The sequence below is a fragment of the Chenopodium quinoa genome, unplaced genomic scaffold (assembly GCF_001683475.1).
Source record: "Chenopodium quinoa cultivar QQ74 unplaced genomic scaffold, ASM168347v1, whole genome shotgun sequence".
NCBI classification, from domain to species: Eukaryota; Viridiplantae; Streptophyta; class Magnoliopsida; order Caryophyllales; family Amaranthaceae; genus Chenopodium; species Chenopodium quinoa.
Genome location: NW_018744066.1, coordinates 2,690,107 through 2,711,205, shown reverse-complemented (window position 1 = coordinate 2,711,205; position 21,099 = coordinate 2,690,107). Strand labels below are relative to the sequence as shown.

General features: G+C 35.7%; 2 protein-coding genes across 2 annotated transcripts; both read left to right on the top strand.

Annotated features, from left to right (window-relative positions):
* Nucleotides 1-794: 794 nt before the first annotated feature.
* Nucleotides 795-6,694, top strand: LOC110691023 (proline-rich receptor-like protein kinase PERK1). The gene is made up of 8 exons (XM_021867960.1): nucleotides 795-2,601; nucleotides 3,506-4,045; nucleotides 4,253-4,339; nucleotides 4,431-4,501; nucleotides 4,750-4,826; nucleotides 5,079-5,229; nucleotides 5,359-5,520; nucleotides 6,172-6,694. The coding sequence occupies exons 1-8, from the start codon at nucleotides 1,722-1,724 to the stop codon at nucleotides 6,418-6,420; spliced, it is 2,217 nt and encodes a 738-aa protein (XP_021723652.1). The 5' UTR covers nucleotides 795-1,721; the 3' UTR covers nucleotides 6,421-6,694.
* A 2,152-nt stretch (nucleotides 6,695-8,846) lies between these two features.
* On the top strand, nucleotides 8,847-12,365 carry LOC110691022 (proline-rich receptor-like protein kinase PERK1). The gene is made up of 8 exons (XM_021867959.1): nucleotides 8,847-9,270; nucleotides 9,661-10,257; nucleotides 10,359-10,445; nucleotides 10,558-10,628; nucleotides 10,811-10,887; nucleotides 11,006-11,147; nucleotides 11,314-11,475; nucleotides 11,714-12,365. Exons 1-8 carry the CDS (start codon nucleotides 9,084-9,086, stop codon nucleotides 11,990-11,992), a joined length of 1,602 nt encoding a protein of 533 aa, XP_021723651.1. The 5' UTR covers nucleotides 8,847-9,083; the 3' UTR covers nucleotides 11,993-12,365.
* Nucleotides 12,366-21,099: the final 8,734 nt, after the last annotated feature.

Genomic DNA, 21,099 nt, shown 5'->3' with positions numbered 1-21,099 from the left:
TATCTTGACTCTTGAGGGCTTGAATTGTTTCTTTTTGGACAATATAAGTATTGTTGGAGTGACTTATTCCTTGAAATCATCTTTTGCTGTCTCATACAACTATAAGACGGTCTTATTCAAGACTTGTTCTCTTGTTGTGTTTATTATAACATGAACTATGTAGTAGTAATTAAGTAGATGTAGTTGAATGTACTTGGCAAGAAGTTTAATCTTTTACAATTTGCACTTGTTTAACTTATGGCTAAAATTGTTGATGTATGTAGTTTGGTTTGGATAACTAACAAGACTATGAAAGTGCTTTAGAACAATAAATTGAGGAGTGACACAATATAATGTTAAACTAACCTAAGTGCATTCAAACTAAACAAAATTAATCAAAGCTAATGAGCTCAATTGAGGTGTAAGCAAGTGATGAAATTAAGACCAAGCATTGTCAGTGGGGCGGAGATGGGTCACGATTTAGTGGGTCGTGGGGCGGAAATGGGGATAAAAACTCTAAATTGACCAAATTAGAAAACACTAACCAAACTCACCGCACCACTATGGCACTATACCGTTGATGTTGCAACCCAACTTCCACACTTTCCCTCTTTTTTTTCTGGAAAAAACCGCCAAATTTCCTCGACATTTTTCTCTCTCTTACTCTGCTACATCAACAATTCAACATGAACATCACCTTAATAGAATCCCCAGATGAAATCATCGATTCCGATGGAGAAAGTAATTCGCATTACGAGGAGAGAGAAATTCAATTAGGGCTTGACCGCTGGACACAGCAATCGAAGAAGGTAAGCTGGTATAATTTTAACCTAGAATTGATTGATTATGCTTGCATATTTACACTATTTTTTTTTCATATATTATATGATTCGATTTAATTTCATTGTTTGTTTTAAATTATTTCAATATGAATTAGGGTTGGTATAATAATTATCAGATTCCGCAATTTGAATTTGTCAGGCATTTATTTTATTTGTATACGATTATTCAAATTTACGTTATTCCAACCTGAATTAGGGCTGGTATAGTCATGGGAGTCACTATTGATACATTGGAGGGCACGAACATATGATATAGTTTTGATTTCTTAATTCTTATTACTTGTATGAATTTGAATTGGTAATGATTATAGAAGAGAGAGAGATGAAGAAGAAATTATATAGTATGGGGAGTTGAATTGATGTTCTAGTTGACTTTCTGAGTTGCCAGACTAATTATTTAAGGATTTATTCAATCTGTAATCAGAGATTTTTGGTTTTATTATTTTATATTTACATGTGTATGAATAAATAAAACTTTGCTGTTCGAAGACGGCGGTTTGATTGAGTAACTTGGTCTGGATTGTTAATTGAAGGTGTGGAAACAGCTTTATCTAGCTAGCTAATTCATGACATGCAAGGATGTTTTGAGGTTTTTATTTGTTTAATGATAGGAGTAAGACACTAAGACTTGTTCAGATATGACATAGTGAGCACGTTTTGGTTACTGGGAGACGGATTATGTCTAAGGGAATAGTTGAATAATTTATACAATGACTGTCTGGGAATTGGACAATAGGGGGGAAGCCTGCATAATGATGCTTGTGTTTGAAAAATTTGTAAGAGAATCAAATTGATTCATTGTTCTCTATTCAAGAGGAAAGTAAAGGAGTTCCATCCTCTCCTCTTTTTTCTTCCTGTTTGACATTGCTGGTACTGAATAGTTTTGGTTAGATTTAAGAAATGTCGTCGCCAACACCTGCAGTTATTGAAACCCCACTAACACCTCCGCCACCTGAAACTCCACCTCCTCCACCTGAAACTCCACCTCCGCCACCTGATACTCTGCCTCCGCCACCTGAAACTCCGCCTCCGCCACCTGAAACTCCACCTCCAAGCCCGCCACCTGAAACTCCACCTCCAAGCCCACCACCTGAAACTCCACCACCAAGCCCACCACCAGTTCCTGCAGTCCCTCCAACTCCAATTACTCCCCCTCCAAGCCCACCACCAAGTCCTCCTCTGACACCTCCACCGTCTTCTCCACCTGCAACCCCACCTCCCCAGCCTCCACCTCCAAGCCCATCACCTCCAACTCCTAGTCCGTCACCTCCACCTCCAACTCCTAGTCCGTCACCTCCACCTCCAAGCCCGTCGCCTTCACCGCCAGCCCCAGTTCCTCAGACTCCACCTCCAAATCCATCGACACCACCGCCTACAACCCCAGCTCCTCAGCCGCCTCCTCCAAGCCCTTCTCCTCCCCCTCCTAGCCTATCTCCTTCTCCTCCTCCCCCTACAAGCACTGCACCTTCCCCAATTACACCACCAGCTCCAATTCTTAGCCCACCTCCATCAGCAACACCTGAAACTCCACCCCTATCTCCACCAATTATATCTCAAAGCCCTCCATCTCCTAGTTTGAATCCATCAAAGTCTACACCATCTTCACCAGCTATTCCTCCTCCACCTAGCTCATCAACTCATACACAAACCGGTCTTATTGTAGGTGTTGTAATAGGGGGTGTGATAGTACTAGCTGTGTTTGGCCTGCTGTGGATGCTCTTTGCTAGGAGGAAGAAAAGGCAGGATTCACATGGTGGAGAGGGATATTACTTACCTCCAGGTTTGTTTCTATATATTACATGGTTACAAATCTTACAATACTTGTTGTCCTTATTCCTCTTTCGAATATTGATAATTCCTAATAATTTTTATTGGATTGTCGATTCTTATGGATTGCCATTGGCTAAGGTCGTCCTTACTGAGTTATTATTATTGGGGGTGAAATTCTGAATTGAGACTGTAGATGCTTAAGCATTTGAACTAGAGTAACGGAAATTCTGCAATATCATATGAGCTCCATGACAAAGGTTTCAAAATAGTATAGAATGTTTCAAAAATGTATATATCGATTGTATCCTATCTTTTCAGTTCTATATGAGTTCTGCAGTTTATTTTAATATTATGCAATTATTTTGATTGGAATTGGTTTTTTTTTTATCCCAACAGAATCTTAAGTGGGTCTTCTGCAGTTCCTTAATATAGATAAAAGAAACCTATTTTCGTATTTAATAGCTTAAGATCATTTATTCTTTTGTAGGCCTTTACAATGTAGGAGTGTCCTTTCCTCCTATTTACTGCTGAATTTGAAGAAAAAAAAAAGTTCATTAATCTCAATGAGTTTAAAAGTTTTGTATTTCACATGCTATCATTCCATCTTCATGATATTACAAAATAAGTTGTAGGATTGGGTGTTCAAAATAGTATGGGAATAAAGCCAACATATAGTTAAAATGGCATGTTCCTCTTGATTCACTTATGTATTGATCAACTCTACAATAATTTACCACTTGTTGGAAAGATTGTTTGACGTTTTTTAGCAACCATGTACTCCTTTTTCTCACATCAATAGTTGCATTGAAACCTATGCTTATTATAACTCTTCCAGGAAGAGGATTAAGAATAAAATTTTTATTGTGCTACTCTTGCTAATTTTATTGTATATCATGAATATATATATTTGATAGGTGGATTTTATCAAGGGCCAGCACAACCTGGGCAACATAGTAATCCCCAGTCAACTGAACATTATTCGATGTCCAAGCCATCTTCTATAACACTGGCTGCTGTACCATCAAGATCGAATTCTTCAACAGCTCAACCAATTTCTACAAATGGCAGTGGATCTTTCTGGTCTCCCAGTTCTGGGCCTGAGAACTCAATTCCACCATCTTCACAGGGCATGGTAGTAGGAACTTCATCGAGTTCCTTTTCTTATGAAGAGCTTTCTGTTGCTACCGATGGCTTTGCGAGCAAAAATCTCCTTGGACAAGGTGGTTTTGGATATGTCCATAAAGGAATCCTTCCAACTGGGAAAATAGTAGCTGTCAAATCACTCAAAGCTGATAGTGGGCAGGGAGAGCGTGAATTTCAGGCAGAAGTGGAGACTATTAGCCGAGTGCACCACAAGCATCTTGTGTCATTGGTTGGATACTGTGTCACTGGTCCCCAGAAATTGCTGGTTTATGAATTTCTTCCAAATAAAACCATGGAGTTCCATTTGCATGGTTAGTTTGTCACTCTTTCTGACACTTTACTACCTCTGAAGACCCCCTTATATGGATGCTATGGTCACAATGATTATAATATTATCCTTTTTGGGCTTCCCTTTTAAACATATATAATCATCAACAATATATGACTCTCAAGTAGTTTTTTAGGTCCTTTGTCTCAAAGAGCAGTTCTTCAATCTAATAAGAAAAATTGTATTGCAGGAAAGGGACAACCTGTTATGGATTGGCCTACAAGGCTGAAGATTGCTATTGGTTCTGCAAAAGGATTGGCATATCTGCATGAGGACTGTAAGCCTTTCTTCTTACCAACCCCTGGATGTACACATTAATACTCTGATTTTGTTTGAACTACAATCTGAAGATGTGCTTACTTCTGCAGGTCATCCTAAAATAATTCATAGGGATATTAAAGCAGCTAATATTCTTCTGGATTTCAAGTTTGAGGCATTGGTAAGCTTATAATTGGTAGTAGTTAGGGTTTAGTCTTCACCCCATGTTAGTTTTTTATTTTCTTGCCTTAGATGATGTTGCCTCTTTATTTAAGAAGGGCAAGAAGGTTTTGCCAATGACTCAATGTCATTGCCATAATGATAATTAGACCTTGACTTGTTTCTGTATAAGATAAACTGACTTCATTCTACAGCTAGTCAGCTTGTCAGATTCCTCTTAGATTTATTGAATTTTTTTTCCTCATTCAGGTTGCTGATTTTGGACTGGCAAAGTTTACTTCTGATGCTAATACTCATGTATCCACCCGAGTTATGGGAACTTTTGGGTAATGGCTAGCGTTTTATCAATTTTTGTATAATTTCTTTATCTGATTGTTATCTAGTTCGTATAAATGATTTGTTGGTCCTTTTTTACCTAATGTTAATTTACTGAGGTTGGGTTTAGGTGACTTGATCATATCATTCTGATGTTTACTTGAGTGTGATCATCTGTACATTGTTTGATAAGAGTGAACAGTGTAACAATAGGAGGAACCTAACTTAGTGGCTTCATTTTCTTTTCTCTCTAATACTTGTAGGTACCTGGCTCCAGAGTATGCTAACTCAGGAAAGCTCACTGAGAAGAGTGATGTTTTCTCTTTTGGAGTTTTGCTTTTGGAATTAATTACAGGTCGTCGCCCAGTTGACTACTCATCAAATTCTGAGATGGAGGACAGTTTGGTGGACTGGGTAAATTTTCAATTTACTTATCTGGAAACAGATTCATCATGATATAAGAATTATTTTCCCTTTGTTTTTTGCATTAATGGGGGTGCAACAGGATCATTAGATAGCTAATTAATTTTATTTCCATTACAGTCTAGACCACTACTTTCAAAAGCTGTGCAAGATGGAATCTTTGATTCTTTAGTTGATTCACGGCTAGGAAACAATTATGACTATGTAGAAATGGGCTCCATGATTACTTGTGCTGCTTCTTGTGTGCGTCATTCAGCGAAACGCAGACCACGAATGAGCCAGGTAACATTCTACTAAACTCTGGGATATTCTCTACAAAATTTGGATTGGCTATTCGGTTTACTTTGAAGTCCAAATGGAGGTGTTTTCTGATTGTATAGCAAGCTTTTATGGATTCGACTGATACAGTATCAAGCTGAACTAAACGACATGAAATAAAATGTATCTTATTATTTGTGTGCTTGATATTTTATGGATTTGACTTGTGTGGAAAAGAGAGACAATATACAGAAGCAACCCCAAATAACTGTATTTAAAGACTGTCCTGAAGAAGGATTGTCTTGATATTTGAGTGTGTGGATTCTATTGTTTGAGGCGATGGGAAGGGATACTAGCTTAGAGACTCTCACCTCCATAAATTTTTGTTGCTATTTGAAGTAGACCTCTACGTTCTGTTATAATTTGAAGCGCAGCTTTCCTGAAACAACTGAATTTGAGTGCTCTTAATATGTATGAATTAATCACTACTCCCAAATCCCAAGATTTGATCAACTTCTGCGAACCACATTGGAGCCTTCTCTTTCATATTGCCACATTGGAGTTTTTCTCTTATCAGCAATGCACCCATCATTTTGCTAACTTTAATAAGCATGCTATTCCTCATGCTGCCTTATTAAAAAATTCTCATGGTGTTCATTATGTCATTTTGAACAGGTGGTTCGCGCGCTAGAAGGAAATCTTTCACTATCTGATCTCAATGACGGTGTTAAGCCAGGATTTAGCTCATCTCTTGATTCTGCTGACATGGATAGTGGTGTAGAAGATGAAAAGAAATTCAGGAAGTTGGTATATCTAAGTGAAGAGTATGGTACCAACGAGTTTAATAGGACACGAAGTGAGTTCAGTGATGGTGGATTGTCTAGCAGTAGTGAGATGCAGCGCCATTCACATAGACATGCCTGAATGAAGGTTGCTGACCACTTTATCCTGAGATTTTTTTTAACATGATTTTGATTCAATATGAGTATATAATTTTTTTTCCAACTTGCCCCATCGGCCATTGATGTATCTATTTATTTGTTTATTTATTCAACCTTTAATTTGTACTTACTATTGCCCACCATGAAAATTCATGGACAAAGCCGGGCAGCTTCTGTTTAGTGATGAATATACATGAATTTGGAGTCCTGAGATTTTACTAAATGAAATTACCCTAATTTCATAGTTTGAGTTGATAGTAATGAGTGTGAAATTCCTTATGTAGATGCTGATTTGGTAAATTCCAGTCCAGTATTAAGCCCCTATTTCGTTCCGGAGTCGATTCCTAACTTTGTTTATTCTTTGAAATGATCATTTCATTCATGATACTAAATAATCAATCTAACAAAAACTAAAGGTTTAAAGAAGAATTAATAACCGAAAAAAAGCTAGAGTTATATTCAGTACAAGTATTTAGATTGTATCATATACTTAAAATTTTACAAATGCTCTCATATATACTCTGTTCAAAATCATTTTCATTTGGGAAAAAATGTATTTTAATCAGTACAAATAGAATCAAATTACCTAATGTCTAAACTAAGAAATAAATCGAAATTATAACTACTTCATTCCCCTCGTACATTACCACTCGAGTCTCCTTCAATAGCATTGCCTACTATACATCCGAATGTATCATATATTCATCATATACATATGTTGCTTCTATAACATATTATAATCTGCCAAAAAGTTGAAAGTATCAAGCAGCGATAGAAGCAAATTCACAAAGCTGTAAGGCAGTCAAATTACAGCATTCCTGACCAATTGGAAGGTAAATTTTATTTTTTTCTGTTTGCATTCATCATATACAACCAATGATCTCTACGTCCAGATTAAGTTGTCACATTAATAAATTTCGTTTAGAATATCAAAATTTATTATTAGTTTAGAACAAAAGAGTGGATATTTACCTGAAAAGCTAAGTGATGATTGATGTGATTTTAGCTTTTTGAGAACAATTAGATGGTTTATTGCATTGCAATAAGCTAAGTAAAATAGTTGATTAAAGGAGTTGGTCAAAGCATGCATTTTGTGTTATCAGTTAATATATCAACCCAGATTCATAAGGTGGCTCATTACAATGAGTGTTTATTTGTTCCTTACTGATTTCCTATTTCTACAATAATTTTTTATGCATGCAATCTTTAGGTTTTATTAACTAGATAAATTTGATTATTTTGTTAATGCTTTTCATTGATTATGATGTTGGTAGATAAGTGTAAAATAAATTTAACTTCCAGATTTCGGATACAGGAGCATATAATTCATATTATTTTGGAATGTCGGGAAAAACTTTAGTAGTAGTCATGATTGTGACGGGTTGAGGCAATATTACAATTGAAAAATGATAGCAATCATATTTCAATGTGGGTAGCTCTATTCAAGTCTCTTGGAAATAACCTCTCACATTCCAATTGTGGAATGTTCAATGGCCCTAGTTGTTGTTGTTGTCGTCGTTGTTGTTCTGGTTGTTGTTGATAATATTAGTAAATCGTCTAGTTGATGAACATAGTTAGTGCCCTAATACTGCATCTTGTATTGTTTAATAAGTCAATTGACCTATGGCAAATAGAATCTTTACTTAATTAAATATTTAACCTTCACCAGATTGAAAAGAGGGTATTTGTAATCTTTCTGAATTAATTTATGCAGTTGGTAGGGGTTGATTATGTTGCTTTGACAAATTGTACGGAGTACAAGATATGAAATTATGCATGAATGGAGGTTGGAGACCACGAATTTCGGGATATCCAATAGTTGACGAGTAACACTTTGTCGTTTCCTTAATACATGCAACATTTTGACTTTTTGCACCTCATATACTGCATGCAATAGATTTGAATACTTTTTTTGTACTTGATACTCGTATGTAAAGATATTAATAGCCAAAGTAGTAGTGTAATAACAAACGTGAAAGTTAAAAGACAGATGAAGTATACAGGAAGTTGAATAACTGATTTCCTTTTTCCTCTAAACATTATACTTCATACATGCTTTTTGGCCAAAACTCAGTTGAATAATTTGACTTGATTGTACAGCTGATGGTTGGAAAAAGACTAAGTACCATACCTCCAGATCATTGACAGCAGTATTAACTGAAGAAAACCATCAACTTGTTCCTAATTAATTCTCAGGATGATAATATCTTTTAATGAGTTTGAGTTTATTTTAATGAATTCTGCCTATAGTTTGTTTACTTGTGATTGTGCACCTGTAAAAAATGAATTTTTGATGTCTATTTTAATATTAATTACATTGACTTCTTCATTCCTTGCATACATGACTTGCTATTAGTGTGTCGACTACTTGGTCTTGGTTTGACATTCAAAGTTTTGCATTACATCATAGCCAAACATGCCCTCATTATACCATTCAAGGCAACAACGGTTGAATCTCATCATCTTCGAGTACATCTATCTGAAGTTAAACCTGCAAAGTTGAATTATCCACACATTCTATTCTTAGCCTCTATTTCTTCTGTTGTGGTTCTTGATTTTCAAATTATTGCTCCCTTACATTAGGATTGGAGACAATCAGGCTATACTTTATCTATTATCTGGAATTTTGCATCTTCAGAGGTCATTATGAGCATAAACATTCTAGGAGCACATATATCTACTGTAATCGTAGCATGTATTGCTGTAGGACTTTTAATAGTACTGGTACTCTTGATTTGGTTGTGCTGCGTGCTCTGTCGGGGAAAAGATGGAGATAGGAGGAGAAGAACGACTCACAGTATTTCTGTAGAAAATCCTCCTGGAGCTATTAGAGGTATATATAAGATATAACCGTATCCTGCAGAATTTAGTAGTTTGTTCTATCTTGGTGTTTGCATGATCCTGCCTTTTTTTTACATAAATGAATGTTTTATGCTTTTATCTGAATAATAAATTGGATAGTTTATGCTTGTAAGGCTGGTTAAATTATCAAGTAAAACAAATACAGGAGCTTAAGAAATGCCACAGTTTCTTAGGATTTACACATTCATGGTTTTTTGGAATTTTATTAGATATGATGATATATAGTCAATGTCTATGAAGTGAAAAAAAACATTTAAATCTTTTACTCTCTGACTTGTATGTTTATCTTTCTACCAAAACATGTAATAATCCTTTTGTCATTAGTCTGTGTAAATGTCTAAATGGATGGAATGGTTATTAGGTAACCAGCAGCATGCTGAACCAGCTCAACAGCGGCAGCAGCACCATAATCCACCTAGAAGGGCCGAACATCATAAGGATTTATATACTCCTCCTGCTTCAGCTGTATCACATCTTCCTTCACAGTCTTCTGTGGGAAGCAATGGCAGCAACCCATTGCCTCCACAACCATCTCGGCGTTCTCCAGCAGCTCAAGCTCCATCAGCTTACTCAAACTCAGGGCAGTCCAATTTATCCGGCAGTGGAAGCTTAATGCCACCTCCATCTCCTGCTTTATCATACGCCTCTTCACAGACCATGTTTACTTACAATGATCTTGCAATGGCAACAAATAGCTTCTCAAAAGATAATTACTTGGGAGAAGGTGGTTTTGGGTCTGTTCACAAAGGACTTCTTCCAACTGGGAAAGCAATTGCTGTTAAGTCTCTTAGATCTAATAGTGGTCAAGGAGAGAGTGAATTTGCGGCAGAAGTTGAAATCATTAGCCGAGTGCATCACAGGCATCTTGTTAAATTAGCGGGTTTCTGCATCACTGGCTCGAAAAGATTTCTTGTTTATGAATTTGTTACTAACAAGACTCTGGAGTTCCACCTTCATGGTTAGATCATGTTTACTTTTACTTAATCATTGTTTTAATCTTGTTAATTTTTCAAGAATGTATCTATTCTGGTTCCATCTGACGGAATAACCATGTTGCAGGTAAGGATCAGCCTACAATGGATTGGTCCACGAGACTAAAGGTGGCTGTGGGGGCTGCAAAAGGATTAGCATATCTGCATGAAGATTGTAAGTACTCTTGTGGTCATTATGCCTTTAATGTCAGGAACCATTTTTGGTGATTTCCTGATACATGTGTACGGGTGTGAATCTAATGCATGTTCTGGTCACTATAATGTAGGCCAACCAAGAATTATCCATCGTGATATTAAAGCTACTAATATACTCCTAGACGACAAATATCAAGCCAAGGTGACTTTCTGATCATGTTTGATTAGTGTTGCTATTGATTTTGCTGTTATGTATTGATTTGTTCATTATTTTCATCATTTTTCTCCCTTCTGAATTCTTTATTATCTATTGGAGTATATGAGAACTTATATTATGTTAGAAATCATTTTCTACAATGTAAATGTCAAGCTTGTGTTATGCAGGTTGCAGATTTTGGACTTGCAAAGCTTACACCTGAAGAATATACACATGTTACCACTCGAGTTATGGGAACCTTGGGGTATAATAATCTGATCCCTTCTTCATGGTCTATTGTACTATATGTATTTGATCCAAACTAATTAAGTATTAATTTGACACTCATTATGCTGTTGTTTCACTCTAAATCATGCTTGCAGATACTTGGCTCCAGAGTATGCTTCATCTGGGAGACTCACGGAGAAGTCTGATGTTTATTCCTTCGGTGTCATGCTTCTGGAATTGATTACTGGACGTAAACCAGTTGACAGAACACAAAAGCAGTATAGTCTAGTGGAATGGGTAAAGTTTTTTTTGTTTCACGGTTTCATCACCTCATATCTATATACAGTATAATTGTATACAACTTCAAGAAATCATATTATTTGGATTCAATCAAGCTGAGAAGCTACAGCTTAAAAGATTATCAGAAAAGTAATTAAATTAGCATTCTGCTGGCTATTTGCAGGCGAGACCTTTACTCACAACTGCTATGGAGGATGAGAACTTCAATCAACTTGTTGATCCACGCTTGCAGTTTAGTTACAAGCATAGTGAGATGGCTCGTATGGTGACTTGTGCTGGTACATGTGTTCGAAAGTCAGCACGTAGTAGACCACTGATGAGTCAGGTACTCAACTCACATGCATGTCTGAAAATGTATAATAATAATAAGGAATACTATGGACTAATGCATCTGCTTAGCCTTGAAATTATCTGAAGCACATTCTTCATATCTTACTGATCAGATAATAATAGAGTATACGGCGTACTATTGACTAATGCATCTGTTTTCCCTTTGATTACAAATATGCCAATTTATCTGTCTTGTTTTTCTGATGCTGTTTTTGAACTATGGAAATGAGCAGGTAGTTCGAGCTCTTGAAGGGAATTTGTCCCTTGATGATTTAACCGAAGGAATAACACCTGGCCGTAGTATGCTCCATAGATATGAAACTGCTTCAGAAAATACTGGTAGTCAATACAAGAAAGGTTCCAAAGGGGACTCAACAGAATTTGTTAGCACTGAGTATGATGGAACAACAAGCGAGTATGGATTGTATGTGACTGGTTCAAGTAGCGAAGAACAGACTACTCGAGAGTTGGATACTGAAGAGGTGCAGAGAAATAAGGCACATGTTAAGTAACTCCGTATTATTGATCTTAAATACCTCGAGCTGATTCTAGCTTGCAAATCAATTACTACAAAGGATGACTTAAAGAAATCAATTTTGCAGTCGCGTTATTATGGTCACTGATGGTATGTTCAGGTGCTATATTGAAGAAATTTTCCAAGTATTCACATTTTATTAAGTTGCATATGCTGGATTGAGAGAGATGAGGATGGTTGTGTTAAAAAGATCCTATAACTTGATGTCTAATACCATTTCATGCTAGCCACACTCATCATGTGTGAGTTGGACTGCTGACCATTTCATATTCTTTAATTGTAAAAAAAAAATGTTTTTCCCAATTGTAACTATTTTTGTTCATAGAGAAATTCTGTAGGAAATTGATTTATTTTTTTTCTTATTAATTTGCTTTATTATTAATATGAATATTCTAAGTAAATGTTGGAGTTTTTGCTTTATACATATTTAAATTTGGAGTTTGGTTTTGACCTTCAAATATGGATAGAGGAAGTTTTGCATTTATAACATTCCAGACAAATGATAAAGAATATACATGTGGTGATGTGGATACTAGGCGTTAAGCATGGACAAAACTCATAGAACGCTAGAATAAGGGCATGTTCACATAATTTCAGTTCAGTTCAGCTCTAAACAATTCAGTCCAGTTCAGTTTCTAATTTCTCTCTCTCATAACATATTTATTTCACCTCAGTTCAGTTCAGTTCATCAGTTCAGCTCAGCTCAGTTCAGTTCAGTAAATGTGAACAGGCCCTTAAGACATAAAGACACCTCATCCATATAAAACATCTATTTTTGGCAATTGAGGGTCGGATCTTGGTTTGACATAGGATCAAGGGAACGCCTGCTCAAGGCAGCAAGGCCAAGCCAAGGCAATACAAGGGCAAAGGCATCTTAAGACATATAACAAGAGGTGGCCCAAATGCTTAATTTGCATTAATGAGATGGTTTTGGCCTTTTGGGTATCAATTAGGCATTTCGTGGCTTTTGGACCCAACGAGTCTTTGATAGGCCATTTAAGTGGTTGGAATCATCTACTCTACCTTTAAAATATCACATAGCTAGTTACATAGGTTCCTCCTTCCATTAATTCAAGGCCACTATATAACCAACTAATGGTTGTGTACTTGTATATAGTTCCAAACACAACATATTATGAGTAATATGACCCTAGTAATGTATACTTTTGGTGATGAAAAAACTATAAAGGCTATGCTTTAGTCAATTTGATTACCTTTGTTTGGTCCATTTGATTACCTTCGTTTGAAAACAAATATAAGGTCATGCTTTAGTCCAATTGGTTACCTTCATTTGATTATAGTTTTTTCATATTATGGTTCATTTGAAAACCCAATCACAATGATTAATGTATATAAATAGTGAAAAAAGTCAACGTATATCAATTATTCTTAAATGGAGGAAGTACGCCAAAAAAAAATGTAAAAAAAAATTAAAGGCTATGCTTAAGTCCATTTGATTTAATCTAGTCTAGTTTGAATAAACTTAAGAAAATAATAATCTCATGTCTTAGATACCAATCCCAAGTTCAAACTTTAACTCTCTTTATACACCAATCCGTAAAATAAAATATCATCTGGGTATTCGTCTACTCGTATAATATATTCCATTCTAATTAGAGCTGTCAATTCAGGTAAACGGGTCAGGTTTGGGTCGGATAAGAGCGGGTCGATCAACTCGGGTTGGTCAATTCAGATTAATTCCATAACCTATGCGGGTCGGGTTTGGGTTGGGTCATGCTTGAGTCGGGTTACGTCGGATCATACTTCTTATCGGGTTACATTTGAGTCGGGTGAACAATAGGTCGGGTTTAATTCAGGTTTTCACGGGTTAAAACGGGTTAGGGTAATTCTCGAGTTCAAGTCGGGTTTGGTTCAAGTCAATAATTTGCGCGTTAGAATCTAGCTGGTTGGGTCATTCTCGGGTTTGAGTCGAGTTCGGTTCAAGTCAATAATTTGCGCATTAGAATCTGGTCGGGTCATTTTCGGGTTTGAGTCGGGTTCGGTTCTAGTCAATAATTTGCAAACTATAATCAGGTCGGGTCATTATCGGGTTCAAGTCGGGTTCGGTTCAAGTAAATAATTTGCGGGTTATAATCAGGTTGGGTCATTTCCAAGTCGGGTCATTCTTAGATTCAAGTCGGGTTATGTTCAAGTAAAAAATTTGTAGGTTACATTTCCAAGTCAGGTCATATTAGGGTTCAACTAACTATAAATAGATAATCATCATTTTTATCAAGCTAATTATTTCCTTTGACTATAACATATATGGCAATATACTAGGGAACTATAGTCTATAATTTAGGAAGATAATTATCTCCTTTGACCATACAACAAATGTATACTATATTTAACTCATAAATTTGAGAATTGTGCTCCTTTCTTTTGCTGGCCTGGACCGACTTGGTCTCCCTAGACAAAATGATTTGATCAACAATAATAAGGTGGTCTAAATTGTATTTAAGGTGATTTGAAATCGGGTCAGAAACAATTTGGGTTGAATTTAGGTCGGGTTAATAACAAGTCGTGTTAATTACGAGTCGGATCAATAACAGATCGGGTTGAATTTTTGGGTCGGGTAAGTAATAGGTCTGGTACAATTCGGGTCGAGTAAAAAACAAGTCGGGTTGAATTTGGGTCTGGTCAATAACAAGTCGGGTTGATTTCGAGTCGAGTTTGTAAGAGGTTGGGTTAAATTCGGGTCGAGTTAGGAACGAGTCGAGTTGAATTCAGGGCAGGGTAGTAACAAGTCGGGTTAAATTCAGGTTTATACGGGTTAAAACGGTTTTGGGTCAATTTTGGTGCAAGTTAATTAAATTCGTTGTTGTAAACCGTAAATTGGCCTTTTAATCCACGCTTTTTGAGAAATTTTGGAGGTTTCGAGGCTCGGTGTCGAAAAGTCTTGAAATTCTATAAGATACATCTCGGAGTCATATAATGCTGATTGAAACCATATGGGATCATTATTTGTTGTCATAAATGTTCGTTGTAGGCTTGAATTAATGAAATCGGTGCAAGTTGTAAACCGGAAAATTGGTCGTCTAACGGAAAATTGGATGGTTCCACCAACCCAATTGGACTCCCGGAAGGTATTAGAGACCATGGTTAAAATTTCGGCAATTCTTATTTCCGAGCGAAAAAAGGTCAAAAAATTTAAAAATTGAATATCCACACTTTTTGAGAAATTTTGGAGGTTTCGAGGCTCGGTGTCGAAAAGTCTTGAAATTCAATGGGATACATCTCGAGGTCATCTAATGCCGTTTGGAACCATATATGATCATTATTTGTTGTCATAAATGTTCGTTGTAGGCTTGAATTAATGAAATCGGTGCAAGTTGTAAACCAGTAAATTGGTCGTTTAAAGGAAAATTGGATGGTTCCACCCACCCAATTGGAATCACGAAGGGTATTAGAAACCATGGTAAACATTTCGACAATTTTTATTTCCGAACGAAAAAAAGTCAAAAATTTTCAAAATTGAAGGCTAATATCCACGCTTTTTGAGAAATTTTGGAGGTTTCGAGGCTCGATGTCGAAAAGTCTTGAAATTCTATGGGATACATCTCAGGGTCATATAATGTCGTTTGGAACCATATATGATCATTATTTGTTGTCATAAATGTTCGTTTGTAGGCTTGAATTAATGAATTCAGTGCAAGTTGTAAACCGGGAAATTGGTCTTTTAAGGGAAAATTGGATGGTTCCACCCACCCAATTGGACTCCTGGAGGGTATTAGAGACTATGGTAAACATTTCGGCAATTTTAATTTCCGAGCGAAAAAAAAATCAAAAAATTTCAAAATTGAAGGCTATTAACCACGCTTTTTGAGAAATTTTTGAGGTTTCGAGGCTTGGTGTCGAAAAGTCTTGAAAGTCTATGGGATACATCTCGGGGTCATATAATTCCGTTTGGAACCATATATGATCATTATTTGTTGTCATAAATGTTCGTTGTAGGCTTGAATTAATTAAATTGGTGCAAGTTGTAATCAAAGAAATTGGTCATTTAACGGAAAATTGGATGGTTCTACCCACCTAATTGGACTTCCGTAAGGTATTAGAGACCATGGTAAACATTTCGACATTTTTATTTCCGAGCGAAAAAAGTCAAAAAATTTAAAAATTGAAGGCTTTTTGAGAAATTTTGGAGGTTTCGAGGCTTGGTGTCGAAAAGTTTTGAAATTCTATGGGATACATCTCGGGGTCATATAATTCCGTTTGGAACCATATATGATCATTATTTGTTGTCATAAATCTCGGGGTTATATAAACCGGTAAATTGGTCGTTTAAAGGAAAATTGGATGGTTCCACCCACCAAATTGGACTCCCGGTGGGTATTAGAGACCATGGTAAACATTTCAGCAATTTTTATTTCCGAGCGAAAAAAAGTCAAAAATTTTCAAAATTGAAGACTAATATCCATGCTTTTTGAGATATATCGGAGGTTTTGAGGCTCGGTGTCGAAAAGTTTTAAAATTCTATAGAATAAATGTCGTGGTCATATAATGTCGTTTGGAACCATATATATATGTGTAGGCACGAAAAATTTATATAAATGCCACATTGGATATTATATGGGTCAAAAGTCAATTTGTTGACTTAATGGTTTGACTATTTATTTAAAATTAATTATTTTGGGTGAAATAATATAAATTAGCCCATTTTAATTATTTTGATTAAATTTGTTCATTTAATAGTAAAAACCTATTTAATTGAGTTAAGCTACATAAATGAGTCAAGATTACCAAGTCAAAGGCCCAATTCCAATGTACATTCAACCCTAACCCTAGGTGTCATACACTCTATAAATAGAGCTCTCTTCAATGGAAAAATTCAGAGGAAACCTAGAGAGGAAAATAATTAGATACAAAATACATAGAAAGATTCTCTCAAATATTCAAAACCTTTTCAAAGAAACCTCTCAAACACTCGAAACCTCTCTCCACAGAAAACCTCTCATCAAATACTCTAAACCATTTTAGAGAAAACATCTCAAAGCCTAAAAGAATAACAACAAGAATTCGACGTGTTGTTCTACTCTAGAAGATCACTCGTGGAAGAGATCAAGCCTCGACGGCCCTCAACACGAAGGAAAGAAGAACATCAAATCATCAAGAACTCCGGTTCAACCTCTACATCAAATCTTCATTGATCGAGATCAAGCCTCGTCGACCCTCAATCAACAACCCAAGTCAGAGGTCTACATCAGATATCTTCGATAGAGATCAAGCCTCGTCGGCCCTCAATCAAGAGTCAACTCAGCCCGTGAAACAAGTCAAAGATAAAGTGGAGATCGAATCAGAGGAGCAAATTAGAAATTGTACCCTAAATTATCAAATTAATAAAATTAATTCTTTGTTGCATTTGTTTTGAATCTATATTTTACAGATTTAAAATTTGTGTTTACAATATGATCATTATTTGTTATCATAAATGTTCGTTGTACGCTTGCATTAATTAAATCAACGCAAGTTGAAAACTGGGAAATTGGTCGTTTAAAGGAAAATTGGATGGTTCATTCCACCCAATTGGACTTCTGGAGGGTATTAGAGACCATGCTAAACATTTCAGTAATTTTAATTTCCGAGCAAAAAAAAGTCAAAAAATTTCAAAATTGAAGACTAATATCCACGCTTTTTGAGAAATTTTTGAGGTTTCGAGGCTCGGTGTCGAAAAGTCTTGAAATTCTATGGGATACATCTCGGGGTCATATAATTTCGTTTAGAACCATATATAATCATTATTTGTTGTCATAAATGTTCGTTGTAGGCTAGAATTAATGAATACGGTGCAAGTTGTAAACCAGGAAATTGGTCGTTTAAAGAAAAATTTCCGAGCGAAAAAAAACAAAAAAATTCAAAATTTAAGACTATTATCCACGCTTTTTGAGAAATTTTGGAGGTTTCGAGACTCGGTGTCAAAAAGTCTTGAAATTCTATGAAATATATCTCGGGGGTCATATAATGCCGTTTGGAACCATATATGATCATTATTTGTTGTCATAAATATTCGTTGTAGGCTTGAATTAATGAAATCGGGGCAAGTTGTAAACATGTAAATTGGTCATTTAAAGGAAAATTGGATGGTTCAACCCACCCAATTGGAATCCAGGAGGATATTAGAGACCATGGTCAACATTTCAGCAATTTTTATTTCCGAAAGAAAAAAAGTCAAAAAATTCAAAATTGAAGGCTAATATACACGCTTTTTGAGAAATTTTGAAGGTTTTGGGGCCGGTGAAGAAATGTCTTAAAACTTTAGGGAATACATCTCGAGGTTATATAATGCCGTTTGGAATCATATATGATCATTATATGTTGTCATATATATTCGTAGTAGGTTTGAGTTAATGAAATCCGTGCAAGTTATAAACTGATAATTTGGTCGATAACGGAAAATTGGATGGTTCCACCCACCCAATTGGAATAAACGGAGGGTATTAGAGACCATGGTCAAAATTTCGGCAATTTTAATTTCCGAGCGAAAAAAGTCAAAAATTTTCAAAATTGAAGGTTATTATCCACGCTTTTTGAGAAATTTTTGAGGTTTCGAGGCTCGGTGTCGAAAAGTCTATGGGATACATCTCAGGGTCATATAATGCTTTTTGAAACCAAATATGTTCATTATTTGTTGTCATAAATGTTCGTTGTAGGCTTGAATTAATGATATCGGTGCAAGTTGTAAACCAAGAAATTGGTCGTTTAACGGAAAATTGGATGGTTCTACCCACCTAATTGAACTCCCGGTAGGTATTAGAGACCATGGTTAACATTTCGGCAATTTTTATTTCCGAGTGAAAAAGGTCAAAAAAATTTAAAAATTGAAGGCTAATATCCATGCTTTTTGAGAAATTTTGGAGTTTTCGAGGCTTAGTGTCGAAAAGTTTTGAAATTCTATGGGATACATCTCGGGGTCATATAATGTCGTTTGGAACCATTTATGATCATTATTTGTTGTCATAAATGTACGTTGTAGGCTTGAATTAATTAAATCGGTGCAAGTTGTAAACCGGTAAATTGGTTGTTTAAAGGAAATTTGGATGGTTCCACCCACCAAATTGGACTCCCGGAGGGTATTAGAGACCATGGTAAATATTTCGGCAATTTTTATTTACGAGCAAAAAAAAGTCAAAAAATTTCAAAATTGAAGGCTAATATCCACGCTTTTTGAGATATTTCAGAGGTTTCAAGGCTCGGTGTCGAAAAGTTTTAAAATTCTATGGAATAAATCTCGTGGTCATATAATGCCGTTTGGAACCATATATATATATATATATATATATATATATATATATATATGATCATTATTTGTTATCATAAATGTTCGTTGTACGCTTGAATTAATTAAATCGACGCAAGTTGTAAACTGGGAAATTGGTCGTTTAAAGGAAAATTGGATGGTTTCACCCATCCAATTGGACTCCTGGAGGATATTTGAGACTATGGTAAACATTTCAGCAAATTTTATTTCCGAGCGAAAAAAGTCAAAAAATTTCAAAATTGAAGGCTAATATCCATTCTTTTTGAGAAATTTTGGAGGTTTCATTGCTCGGTGTCGAAAAGTCTTGAAATTCTATGGGATACATCTCGGGGTTATATAATGTCGTTTGAAACCATATATGATCATTCTTTGTTGTCATAAATGTTCGTTGTAGGCTTGAATTAATGAATTCAGTGCAAGTTGTAAACCGGGAAATTGGTCGTTTAAAGGAAAATTGGATAGTTCCACCCACCCAATTGGACTCCTGGAGGGTATTAGAGACTATGGTATAAATTTTGGCAATTTTTATTTCCGAGCGAAAAAAAACAAAAAATTTCAAAATTGAAGGCTAATATCCAAGCTTTTTGAGAAATTTTGGAGGTTTCGAGGCTCGGTGTCGAAAAGTTTTAAAATTCTATGGGAATACATATCGGGGTCATATAATGCCGTTTGGAACCATATATGATCATTATTTGTTGTCATAAATGTTCGTTATAGGCTAAAATTAATGAAATCGGTGCAAGTTGTAAACTGGTAAATTGGTCGTTTAAAGGAAAATTAGATTGTTCCACCCACCCAATTGGACTCCCGGATGGTATTAGAGACAATGGTAAACATTTCGGCAATTTTTATTTCCGAGCGAGAAAAAGTCAAAATTTTTCAAAATTGAAGGCTATTTTCCACGCTTTTTGAGATATTTCAGAGGTTTCGAGGCTCGGTGTCGAAAAGTTTTAAAATTCTATGGAATAAATCTTGGGGTCAAATAATTCCGTTTGGAACCATATATATTATCATTATTTGTTATCATAAATGTTCGTTGTACGCTTGAATTAATTAAATCGACGCAAGTTGTAAACTTGGAAATTGGTCGTTTAAAGAAAAATTAGATGGTTCCACCCACCCAATTGGACTCCCGGAGGGTATTAGAGACCATGGTAAAAATTTCGGCAATTTTAATTTTAATTTCCGAACGAAAAAAAGTCAAAAAATTTCAAAATTGAAGACTAATATCCACGCTTTTTGAAATTTTTTTGAGGTTTCGAGGCTCGGTGTCGAAAAGTCTTGAAATTCTATGGGATACATCTCGGGGTCATATAATGCCGTTTAGAACCATATATGATCATTATTTGTTGTCATAAATGTTCGTTGTAGACTTGAATTAATTAAATCGGTGCAAGTTGTAAACCGATAAATTGGTCGTTTAAAGGAAAATTGGATGGTTCCACCCACGAAATTGGACTCTCGGAGGGTATTAGAGACCATGACAAACATTTTGGCAATTTTTATTTCTGAGCGAAAAAAAGTCAAAAAATTTCAATATTGAAGGCTAATATCCACGCTTTTTCAGAAATTTTGTAGGTTTCAAGGTTTAGTACTGCGTCAAAAAGTCTTGAAATATTATGGGATACAACTGAGGGTTATATAATGTCGTTTAGAACCATATATAATCATTATTTGTTGTCATAAATGTTCTTTGTACGCTTGAATTAATTAAATCGGTGCAAGTTTTAAACCGGGAAATTGGTCGTTTAAAGGAGAATTGAATGGTTCCACCCACCCAATTAGACTCCCGTAGGATATTAAAGACCATAGTAAATATTTCGGCA

Bases quoted from the DNA above. Each gene is read 5' to 3' on its own strand.
- LOC110691023 (XM_021867960.1), top strand. From the start codon at position 1,722: ATGTCGTCGCCAACACCTGCAGTTATTGAAACCCCACTAACACCTCCG. The intron at 4,502-4,749 runs GTAAGCTTATAA...TTCCTCATTCAG, and splicing joins ATTTCAAGTTTGAGGCATTG to GTTGCTGATTTTGGACTGGC. The intron at 5,230-5,358 runs GTAAATTTTCAA...TTTCCATTACAG, and splicing joins AGGACAGTTTGGTGGACTGG to TCTAGACCACTACTTTCAAA.
- LOC110691022 (XM_021867959.1), top strand. From the start codon at position 9,084: ATGAGCATAAACATTCTAGGAGCACATATATCTACTGTAATCGTAGCA. The intron at 10,258-10,358 runs GTTAGATCATGT...ACCATGTTGCAG, and splicing joins TCTGGAGTTCCACCTTCATG to GTAAGGATCAGCCTACAATG. The intron at 11,148-11,313 runs GTAAAGTTTTTT...GGCTATTTGCAG, and splicing joins AGTATAGTCTAGTGGAATGG to GCGAGACCTTTACTCACAAC.